Source organism: Haliotis rubra, unplaced genomic scaffold (genome assembly GCF_003918875.1).
Source record: "Haliotis rubra isolate DU_JTF1 unplaced genomic scaffold, ASM391887v1 Scf1600, whole genome shotgun sequence".
In the NCBI taxonomy this organism is placed as follows: domain Eukaryota; kingdom Metazoa; phylum Mollusca; class Gastropoda; order Lepetellida; family Haliotidae; genus Haliotis; species Haliotis rubra.
The window spans coordinates 63,336-74,908 of NW_025765560.1; the positions used below are offsets into that span (position 1 = coordinate 63,336).

General features: G+C 41.9%; 2 protein-coding genes across 2 annotated transcripts in view; both read left to right on the forward strand.

The window, feature by feature from the left end:
- LOC124271469 overlaps positions 1-700 on the forward strand; it is a 42,949-nt gene extending 42,249 nt beyond the window's left edge. Inside the window, exon 14 of the mRNA XM_046706624.1 lies at positions 14-700. Within this exon, the coding sequence (XP_046562580.1) occupies positions 14-700 (687 nt within the window). The remainder of the gene's footprint in view (positions 1-13) is intronic.
- Positions 701-11,573, forward strand: LOC124271470. Its single transcript, XM_046706627.1, has 12 exons — positions 701-1,206; positions 1,752-3,154; positions 3,341-4,031; positions 4,172-4,288; positions 4,548-4,861; positions 4,967-5,074; positions 5,385-5,541; positions 5,775-5,958; positions 6,256-7,868; positions 8,026-9,309; positions 9,750-10,256; positions 10,788-11,573. Exons 1-12 carry the CDS (start codon positions 1,065-1,067, stop codon positions 11,051-11,053), a joined length of 6,786 nt encoding a protein of 2,261 aa, XP_046562583.1. The 5' UTR covers positions 701-1,064; the 3' UTR covers positions 11,054-11,573.

Sequence of the window (11,573 nt, forward strand, 5' to 3'; positions counted from 1 at the left end):
TGTTTGTTTTCAGGTTAGGTGTCCACGAGGGCCAGATTGTTACTGTCCATCTGTTGGGCCCTGTGGATTCCAGAATTATACACTGGACCTTGGCAAGACTTCTCTTAAAGCCAATAATACAAACACAGGTCAACACAACAGAGAGTATTACTTCACCCTCTTCATTACTAATGGGGCCATGCTAAAGAGTTTTGCTCACCTGGATGTTCTGGTTGATGAGTCACCTCCTTTAGTTGGCATCGTTCAAGAAGGGAGCATTGATGGTCCAGACATAGATTACACCAGTGACGGGCATGTGCTGATCAGCTGGCGAGGTTTTATTGACCATGAGAGTGGTATCCGATATTACATCGTAGGCTTAGCAGACAAGTGTCTTAGTGTTGGTGAACTGAAGCAAACGAATTCAAGCGATATCATCATTCAAAAAGCAACAACAGAAAGTGTATCACTAGTTTTCCCTAAAGAAGGCAGGTACTTTACTTCACTTGTTGCTGTGAACAATGCTCTAGAGCCTTCTGATGTTATCTGCTCAGATGGTATTACATTTGACCTCTCCCTACCAATCATAGAAAACATTACCCTCCACCAGGCATCTTCTGTATCTAGTCTCCAATGCATATTTGATCAACCATGGCTAATCAACTCTAATATGACAATGGCTAGGCTTCCAATGGTACATGTGTCGCGATCGGTGTCTTAACAACCTAGACACCAATCTGCGTTTTCCTATAGTATATGGACGTTACATAGACAACGAAACAGCTCACAGTCTGTGTAGGGATCTACCGTATCTGAATGAGACTGTAATTTATGTGCCGTTTCACAAAGTTGTTCTGAACTGGAGCCTAATTGAAAACGAAAGCCAAATTCGAGATTCCTTCGTAGGGTTTGGGTATGATGTGTCAACATACACCAAGCCAGATCTAGCCAGTTATAGACCTACTCATAGGAAGACGAGTTTCCACAGTCATGAAACTGGTTTTGATAGTAGGACAGAGTTTTACATATTCATCAAGACAGAAAACAAGGCTGGTGTCTCGTCAGTGGCAACCCTTGGTCCTGTGATGATAGATGACACTCCCCCAGACGTTCACGGGACACTAGTTCCAGAGATAGTTGGGGATCACATCAGAGTCACCTGGACCAATCACACATTCTCAGACCCTGAAGAAGTACATCAGCAGTTCACAGTTACATACCGGGCGGGTAAGTATGAGTTGCAAGATGAACACATATTTTTTTAATGGCAATGTTTGAAATAGTCAGTTTTCCCTTCGTCATAATATTTTATTTTTGCTAAATGCATTGACATAAAATTACTTTTGTTAGCAATATGATATCTGTCCATTAACGTTGTTTGTAATCTAACACCTTCCGGAGGCATGCATCTCAAACTTAAGTATGACCTTCAACAACACAATATGATTCATATGTGCCCATTTGTTTCAATTCTGAAAACAATGAACAGACTTGTGAAACAGCCGAGGAAACCGTCGAAATGTGCAATTTAGGGGGCTCTTGGCATTTTGGCATCTTAGTTTGCACTCAAATGTTGAACATTGTTGACAATGTGTCACGAATAAACGTACCAAGTTAAAACTCTTTTACATGTATAAAGTTTTTTTGGGGGGGGTTTAGCAGCCAGTTAGTTTTGGAAACATTACTTTCTGCCGTATTTTCCCCTGTAAGCAACCATGTTATGTTGTATAGTTGGTAGCTGCTTGGTGAAGTTGTTGTATGATGTTTTACAGTAATGGACGAGGACTATGTTACACCAATACTGCAGACTCCTTCTGGGGCAAGTGAGGTGTGTAAAGCTGAGGGACATGCTGGTTGCATCCAGTATCCAATGGTCCTTCTGCAGCGTCAGGACTCAGAACTTGGAAAACGATGTCTCTTTGAGTTGTATGTTTACAATTCAGCAGGCCACTTCACCACTGTAAGAACAGAGTCAATCCGTCTTCCGTCACTATTCCCTCCTGGTCCAGCTCTGGTCGTGGATGTAGATCCTTCAGATGTAAACTCCTTGACAGACGTGGACTTCCACCGTCAGTATTCAGCTTGTGCCCACTGGTCTGGATTCAAACATCACAGAAACGTCACTTTTGAGATAGGCATCGGGTCAACAGCAGGTATGGATGACGTAGCAACGTTTACTGTTGTCACTGGGTCGGATATACAAACAGCTTGTATCAAGTCACCCACTCTCTCGACGTTTGTCAAGTACTTTACATCTATTCGGGCGAAGTGTTCGGGTGGAGAAACTGTTTCGTCGTCAGATGGATTTATGATTGTGGCAGATGTTCCTCATTCCTTTTCTGTCTATGATGGCCCAACATGTGAACTGAATGATGAAAAGCTGGTTAACTTTCTTGACTTACACAACCTTTCCCACAGTACGAGCGTTAACGTTACATTTGACAATCCACTGCATCTTGGGCAGCACTACAGTGCTGTAGTCAGAAACATCACAACCTTTGAAGGCTTCTCATTTCTCTCAGATGATGTATTCATCACTGGAAGCAACATGGTAGATAATTCAACTTATCATGTAGAGTTTTTTCCTCTTACAACAAATCCAAATTTCCGATTGAGGTTCGGAAAAGGAAGTAGTTTCAACATTGAAGTGTACAGATGTGTTCAAGATGCCGACTACCAGGTTTCAACGACATCCTACACACTACACTGGGAGGGCAATGGTGAATACACGGATTTTGCAACCTATTATCATCTCCAGTTACTGGAAAGCACATGTAACAATGAATCTTCAGAAGCATGTGTCAAAATCATCAGCGAGACAAAGGTTAAAACAGGAAGAGGCACAACACATTGTTTCAAAAATCTAAATCTGAAAACTGGACACCGTTATTTGGGTTCTATATCGCCTTGCTTTGGACACATTTGTATCACAGAACAGTTGTCTGATGGTGTGTTGGTATCTGAAATTCCAGAGATTGGGAACATCGTTTCTGCCATTCAAGATGAAACTGGAGATTGTACAAACATATCTGTTGAAGTAGAAAGTATTGCCTGTGGAGAGTCCTTAAAGACATCTGGGAGTTGCATCATTCAATGGGCAATCGTCAAGTCCGAATCAGATATCAGCCCGGTTACAACGTGGATGCAAGAAGATCCTGGCTCTTGCAATGTCAAGGTAAATATGCTGATAATGAGTCTAATGATGTAAGCTACTTACAAAACAGTGCACAATGTATATCAATGACGCACCTGACACAAGTTGATAGTCTTTGTGTTGGTTCAACTTATCGTAAGTCATATTTCCTAAGGAAAGCAAAAAATGTTGAATCGATGGTTGAATGCATACTCATTCTGATTTCAGACCTCCAAATGCCTGAAGCTACCAGTCCACTCCTATCAAAAACTGTTCACATGTGTACGAGTCTTCTGTCCATCTGGGCAGTTTGGTTCTAAATGTGCTGAGCTGACATTGAACCCATACGCTACGTCGTATAGTGAGCATGCACTCTTTGAGCTGCCTGCAGATGACAAGCGACTGGCCAATATCGAAGACATTCTCCACAGTGAACGACTTGGCACAAGACTAAAGCTGCTACATGAGCTGGATGTTGACTTTATCAAAAGCAGCAGTAGAGTAAGTGCTGTCATCACCAATACAGCTGGCCGCAATGTCACTTGGTTCGTGATGAGGGGAATCCAACAGGTTCCAGTGTATGACTGTGACTCTGATATATCTTGCTTGGCATGGAAATTTACACAAACTGGATTTGTCAGGTTCGGTTGGATTGACTTTGACGATTCCGAATCCTATTACATATGTGCCAATGTCAGTGAAAATACAGAAAAGGAACTATTGTCCTTCACCATTTGCGGAAATGGATTTGTGGTGGACAAGACTCCCCCCGTTGGAGGTTCCGTCAGTGTAACTAACGCAGTATCTGGCTACATCACCGATCCCTCAAGGATGGTCATTACTTGGTCCGGGTTCTCTGACAAGCTGCCACATGGAGTTGTATATGCCAATACAATCAAATCATACTCAATTGCTATCGGTATGAAGCTGTTAAAATATTTTAAACATACATAATTTCATATCTGATTTGAGAGAGAATATAGCACATAATATAACAAAGTTCTGTTCTCTTGTTGTTTACACATAGTTTCTATTGTACATCACAATTCATGTTTGAAGGGAACTATCCTCATGGTCAAAATGTTATGGCATGGACAAAGATTGGTGAACGCACATCGTTTCAAGCTGAGGGGCTTCCCATCAAGACTGGAGAAGTGTACTTTGTCACAATCAAAGGTGATGAAACTGAAGGAAACAAACGCAGCAAAATCATTGTCATTTTCAGATGAATCACTCTGTCATGAAACATGTGTTATTGACTTACTATCAAATTGTAATGATACCAAAGCTTCGTGAAAACAAACCAGCAGTCCAAAACATTATTAAACATCAGATTTACATGATAAATGACACTTTTTGTTCAGGGACTTTTCAAAAGAACATTATTTTTCTTGTTTACACAGAAACTTCCTTTCGTCCATTTGATATTTTTCAGCTGAAGATCATGTTGGTCATACGACAGAGAGTATTTCTCCTGAAATAGTAGGCGATCTTACTCCACCTGTATGTGGTGAGATTCAGGTTGAAGGACTGTACCCGCATAAGAAGGTTTTGAGGACAAAGACACTTCGCATCCAGTGGAAGGATATCCACGACCCCGAAAGTGGCATCGAGTCCTACCATCTGAATATTTTCACATCCGTCAACACAGAAGCGCCACCTCTACAGTTTGGAACAGGAATGGAATCTACAATTATTCACATTGATAATACTTTTATTGAAGGGCATGCCTATGACATCAGAATTCAGGTAAACAGTAGGAGGATTTATTTTAACAATAACTGGCGTGGAAACTTCAACGTACACATTGTTGTTACACAATTACTGTATAATTCATAATTCTTTGAATTCTAGGCCACCAACAACGCCCACCTTCGGTCTCTGTGCATATCCAAGTCATTCATCATTGATAACTCCCAACCACATGCTGGTATTGTTCGAGATGGGTATGTTGGAAGTAAGGTGAGGGTAGTTTTAGTCTGTAAAATTTCATTAAATTAAAATATAACCCATCTTCAATGACAATCGACGAGGTGCTTATGGCACGAATTTCACGACTTGCTGCTTGGGTACTTTGTCTTCATTGATAGAGATATATCATGACCTCCAAGTGGTTGTTCAACATAATTTTATTTTGCTTTTTATTGCATTTGTATTCATATCTTTGGGTGAGGTGCTTGCTGGTTCTTCTTGGATGGTAAGTCTTTGAATCCACATTGGTTTATGCAAACTCTATAATTCTAACAAACTGATCATTTGTCTTTTACCTAAGGATGAGGTGGACTATCAAACCAGCACAACTGGGCTAGGTTGCCACTGGACTGGGTTTCCCGACCCTCACTCTGGAATACGGGGCTACAGAATAGGACTTGGGACTTCACCAGGCGTTTTGGACGTCAAGCCTCTCCTGTCTGTTGGACTTCGGAAAAGTAACTATGGAGCAATTTAAGTGATAACTAAGGACATTCACATAACGTTAAGTTGCATGTAACCACTAATGCCATACACTGAATTACAGCAAAATGATTGGGCACCCAAAATTGGCTTCATACATTGTACAGTTTGGGGGAATCGAGGCCTACCGTTTGACGATCGAACTCTTTCATAACTAGGCTACCTTGCCCTACACATCATATGTTTAATGTGTGTGAATACGTTTCAGATCATAATTGGACACATGCCTTCATCCCTGGAGCGAAGTACTACAGTACAGTCGAGGCGTGTAATAATGCAGGGCTCTGTGTCACTGCATCTTCTGATGGCGTCGTTATGGATGGATCCGCTCCTGCAGCTGGTGTTGTTACTGTTGGTCACACTGACACTCATAACAAATATCACGGTCATAGGTGAATGATTTCTGAAACATTTTTTTAGTCTATCAAGCAATGCATATTTTTCTCAGCTGTACATCCACATTAGGATTTTTCCATAGGTTATTGTACAAGCCTCTATTTCTTTCACATTTTCATTTACATTTGCAAATAATGGAATGACAGTTAATTGCTTTACCATATACGTTAACATTAATATGCAGTTTATGCACAGGGCCAATTATGAGTGGCATACCTATCGCCTATGCAACTACTTACGATGTTTATGAACTTTATATACATTTATCGTTCAATGCCATTCGTCCATTGCAGATCATATGTCCACAGTAAATGGGTTGGTTTCGAGGATGCTGAGACAGGAATCCACCATTTTGAGTGCTGTATTGGACAGAGATCGGGTTCTTGTGACATAATGAATTTCACCAACACTGCTCTCTCCGATTCTTACTTGGCAAGTGGGCTGCACCTACCACTCTCTGTTCCTCTGTTTGTGACAGTACGAGCATACAACCCTGTAGGTCTCTTTGTCGAAGCTGTCTCCCCCAGTTTTGAAGTTGATGACACTGCACCTGAAGTCATCGATAGACCAGTGTTCATATCAACATCACCAGATGGTCCAGAAAACATCACCATACAGTGGGATAACAGTGTCCTGTATTCACGGTGGAAGTTTGTTGATAATGGGAGTCCAATACATGAGCACATACTTAGCTTTAAAACTCACCACGAGTCAGCCGTAGCAGTAGAACAGATTACCTTAGGACCACAGAACTCGTACTTACTGATTCTGCCGAAGGAAAAGCGACTTAGGAATGGAGACAAATACCAACAGTCGGTGACTTCCTGCAACCGTGCAGGCTTGTGTACAACGTCACACAGCAACAACATTCTGATTGATTCTACTTCTCCGATATTGGGAGGCTTTAAGCCACCACTAACGTGGCAAACTAGCAGTGTCAATGGATCTGAACTAACACTTTTCAATCTTACCTGGTATGGGTTTTCAGATGCAGAATCAAACATTTCTTGCTATCATCTAAATGTTGGAACGTCGTATGAAGGCGGCGAACTAACAAATGGTGCGATTATAGTCAGTCATGACCCATCTGTGAAGGATCAGTCAAGCACAATCCAGCTAACACAGTTACTTGGTGGAGGGGAAATCATTTTATCTATTTGGGCTGCGAATGATGCACATCTTCTGAGTCCTGTTGGTAAAGTTACCGTCTCAGTTGTAGCAACAGATCACAAGAGGAGGCGTGAGGGAACACTGGAACTACAGCGTCACTCCTGTGACACTCACTACTGTACTGATGACTGCACATGTGCAGTGGTTGGGCGGAAGTGTAATCCACCTTCCATGCCCGTAACATGTCGTGATATGTCAAATGTCACCTCACACAGGCTTATGGATGTCCAAATACATCCAAGGGCCCGTAACCAATCTGGCCTGTACATTACATCTTCTCTGTCTTGTATTGCCGGGTATTGGGAGATGGATCCAGCATACGGCATTCAGCGATATGAGTGGAGCATGGGGCTGCTTAACGAGCCTTTTGGGGCTGGAATATTTAAAACTAATGAGGAAAGTATCTGGTATGATGTAGGAAGGAGGACTGACATAGTCCACTGTCTGCCATATGGCCGAGCCCTAGAACACGGAGACGACTATGTCATCTACGTCAGAGCTTGGTACTCAGATTCTGAATACAGAGTCTTCACATCCCCGAGTATTAGAGTCGACCATACACCACCTTCTGTGAGAAGAGGTAGAGCACTGAAAGATTCAGATTCAACATGCAGTCGAGACTTTGACGTCTTCGACAGCAATGAGACTGTCATAACTGCCTGCTGGCAAGGATTGTTCCAGGAAACACAGACAAGCATTGAGGAATACATAGTCTGGGCTGGTGTTACAAAATATGGTAAGTGAATCATCTCTACATATGATTCATACATTTATATCCATATTTGATTGATATAGATATGTTCGTGTTGGATATATAATATTGGGAGTAAATTCACATGCTCATATTCGTGTCCATGTCACAGCATGATAAAATAATATGATATGTTTTCCAGGTTCAGACCTCTTGCCATATCAAAGTGCAGGACTGACTACAAACATATCCCTACCAGTGGTAAATATGACTCATGGTACCAAGTATTATGTTGGCATTCGTGCCATCAACACCTTGAACATGTCTGCTACTGTCATCTCAGATGGCTTTGTGATAGATGCAGACATTCCAGTTGGTGGAAATGTGTTCAACACTGAACATCATCAAAGTAGATTGACACAGTCTGATAACTCATCCTATGGTGTCTCATGGCATGGATTCCAGGATCACCACTCCAGTGTGAAGCAATATCGTGTTTACCTGAGGGAAGACAACTCATCACATACTGTTACTAACACCACGGTGACACTCAGGAACACAGTTCTCTTTGATGACTTGAACCTAGAACATGGACAATATTACACAGTGTCTGTAGTAGCAGAGGACTTTGCAAGACATCTCAGTGATGAAGTGACATCCCTCCCCGTGTTAGTTGATGTAACCCCTCCATATGGATTTGTGTGTAAGAACTTCACAAATATCTCCATCACCAACATGACATATGAGAAAACTAATGATGGATCCGGTTCCTTGAATGTATTCAAGGTTGATTTACCTCGAGAAACCGGGTCACATTATCGTGTGAAGGTTTGCATTCAGCGGGATCATCTGGATCATGAAGAGGCTGAGTTTGCAGTGGGTGGCATCCACATCCAGATACCATTTGTCCTAATATACAACCATACATTGCACTGCGCGGAATACCAGTTTACACTTGATACAGAAATTGTGTCAGTCTCAGCTCTTTTAGAAGTCACAATTCAGAGTAAAGGATCGTTCCAGGATGCAGATATAGAAATAGAGGAATGCACAGACAGACAGAGAACACATGGACCAGATGCTATAACAGTACGACAACTGACGCCCTCACTACTAGGTATCTGCACCAGGATGATGGACCCAGAAAGTGGCTTAATGAACATACAGATTGGAGCTGGTACAACACCAGGAGGGTTTCAGCTTCAGCCCCTTCGCCATGCAGACGCTGGCTTCCACCAGTTGGTGGAGGTGACTGTCCCCCATGGGACGCCAGTTTACACAACAGTCATCGCTGAGAATGGTGCTGGACTGAGGACGCATTATCTTTCTAAACCGATTGTACTCGACCACACTCCACCCACAATATCAGATGTAAAAGCCTACCTGGTTTATTCTGGTAGCAAACCTTCTCCAATAGTACACGCATCTGGATCCTGGTCAGCTGACGACGATGAGTCGGGAATATCTACATGCTGGTGTGCTCTTGGTAAGTGTTTGTTGTAATGGTAATATATACCGACGATCTACATACCCATGTTACCATTATCCATGATGTAACATATGTTATATTTGCGATTACACTTTCTTAATAAAGTACAGATTCTAGTACTTTTGTTGGGTTGAGTCCCATCCATTTTTGTGGAAGTCGGGGTGGCTTAGCGGGTTAGGCGGCTGAGTTTGTTTGTGTGCTGGCCATTAGGTGCTTGACTCTGAGGCTGTGGGTTCGAATCCTGGATGGGACCCAACCCAACAAAAGTACTAGAATCTGTACTTTACTAAGAAAGTGTAATCCCAAATATAACCTATGTTACATTTGACCACTTTCTAAATGACACTGTGTTATCATTATCCATGATGTTTCTGGTTTTCTCTTACTTATATGTACCCCGGGAACGTATTGTTAAAATATCTTATTTATGTTTATAGGTCACATGCGGCTGTCATCTGATCTCCACAGCTGGGTTACCTCTGAGAGCGGTACATCATGTCAGATAACGGTCCCACACCCATCCCATGGGGTCAGGCTGTACATGACTATACAGTGCACTAACAACGTGGAACTGGACACTGTCGTCTCATCAAACGAGCTACAAATTCTCTTCAGGCCACCATCCGCTGCTGGTAGTGTGGTAGACTTGGTGGTGCAGAACAGGTACAGCCAGCATTGGAAACACGTCCCCCAGTCTATCATGTCGTCTCTCGCATTTCAGTGGACCTGGCCAGACCAGGACACTGTCAGTCACTACCAGTGTCGAGTAACAGACATCGAAGTATGGATGAACACTACCCTGAGATACTGTGAAATGTCAGGTGTGCGCCTGAAGGACGGGGAAAGCTACACAGCCGTGGTTCGTGCAGTAAACATGAGGCAGCAAGTCAGTGAAGCAGTATCAGCATCTGTCACAGTAGACAGCACAGCGCCAGCACTTTCAGGTACAGTGGGACTGTTGCCAACTCTTGTCATGTGATAGATTCATATGATTGAATTTACTTGTACATACAATGTAAAATGTTATCCCCTCTTGTCTGAAGAAATGCCATACAACATTGATAATCAGAATATAATTCCCATGGTACACAATATACATTGTGGTTTGCCTTAGTCCGTCCTTGTCCTAAGAACCATCTTGTGAAGACGTTGAGTTCTTTTACTGTATGATCTGCCGAAGGAGTAGTAGGATCATTTGTATGATCTGTTTACCTTAGGGATATCGACCAAAACTAGCATTAACAAACTCAACCGAGAGTCGATTAGGCACATAGTAACGTTACTGACATGATCGAATATAGATAGATGTCGTGTGCTGATCGTCGTTTTCTGTACATGATGTTTTCCCGGTGTATATAAGCTTGGTAGAATATGATAGCAAACATTAACTCTGGGATCTAAAGTAACGATAAATAATCAGTGAGTTGATGCCTATTTACCTACTGATTAATGCTATATTATGTTTACATACGCAGGAAGAAAAGCGTTAGTTCAATGGAGGTCTGACAGTGTGAGGGTTTTCTATGGCGATGTGTTTTATCCCAGAAGAGACCACCTGACCTACACCATCAGCGTCGGCTCCAACAAGGGCTACAGCGACTACATGCATATGTATACTACACGTCACAATGACGTCACAGTCAACGTCCCTGGCATCACATCAGAGGTTCATGTGACAATAACAGCTCAAGCACCTGTTGGCACTTATGAAACTTACTATGGTTCTTTCACTAGAAGCTGAAACTAACGGTCGCAAACATATTGGCATCACCATAATGAAATAACCAAGCATATCTCGTGGTCTTTGTTTTCCTGTAACAAGTGTGTTTTTTGTAGTTTATTTTGATATATCAGACCAGTGTAGATTGAAACTATTCGAGTGTATTTTTCTACATGGCGTAGTTAATTTTTTCAGTAGATATATAGCAATGTAATCAGAAATCAAAACTAAACGATTCCATAATGCGTGGTGAAGAACGATACTGGGATAACGCATAACAGAGCTGATGTTGGCGAAGCCTGTGAGACAATACAACGTGATATATTCTTTCATAAAACACAATGTATGAATCGTTGAAAATGGAGGAAACCCTAATACCACGTAATGAATACTATGCCTTAGTGTGTGTATAGATTACATATAGACAGTATTACACCATATTATTAGTCAATATTGCTGTACAGAAAAGTCATTGCTTTTTGTAGTCAATTGATTCGTATGTTCTGTGTTGTTGCGTTTGATTAAACATAATTTTATTCAA

Coding starts and splice junctions, on each gene's coding strand:
- LOC124271470 (XM_046706627.1), top strand. CDS start 1,065: ATGATAGATGACACTCCCCCAGACGTTCACGGGACACTAGTTCCAGAG. Junction 5,075..5,384: donor ATGGGTATGTTGGAAGTAAG/GTGAGGGTAGTT, acceptor CTTTTACCTAAG/GATGAGGTGGACTATCAAAC. Junction 5,542..5,774: donor GTCTGTTGGACTTCGGAAAA/GTAACTATGGAG, acceptor AATACGTTTCAG/ATCATAATTGGACACATGCC.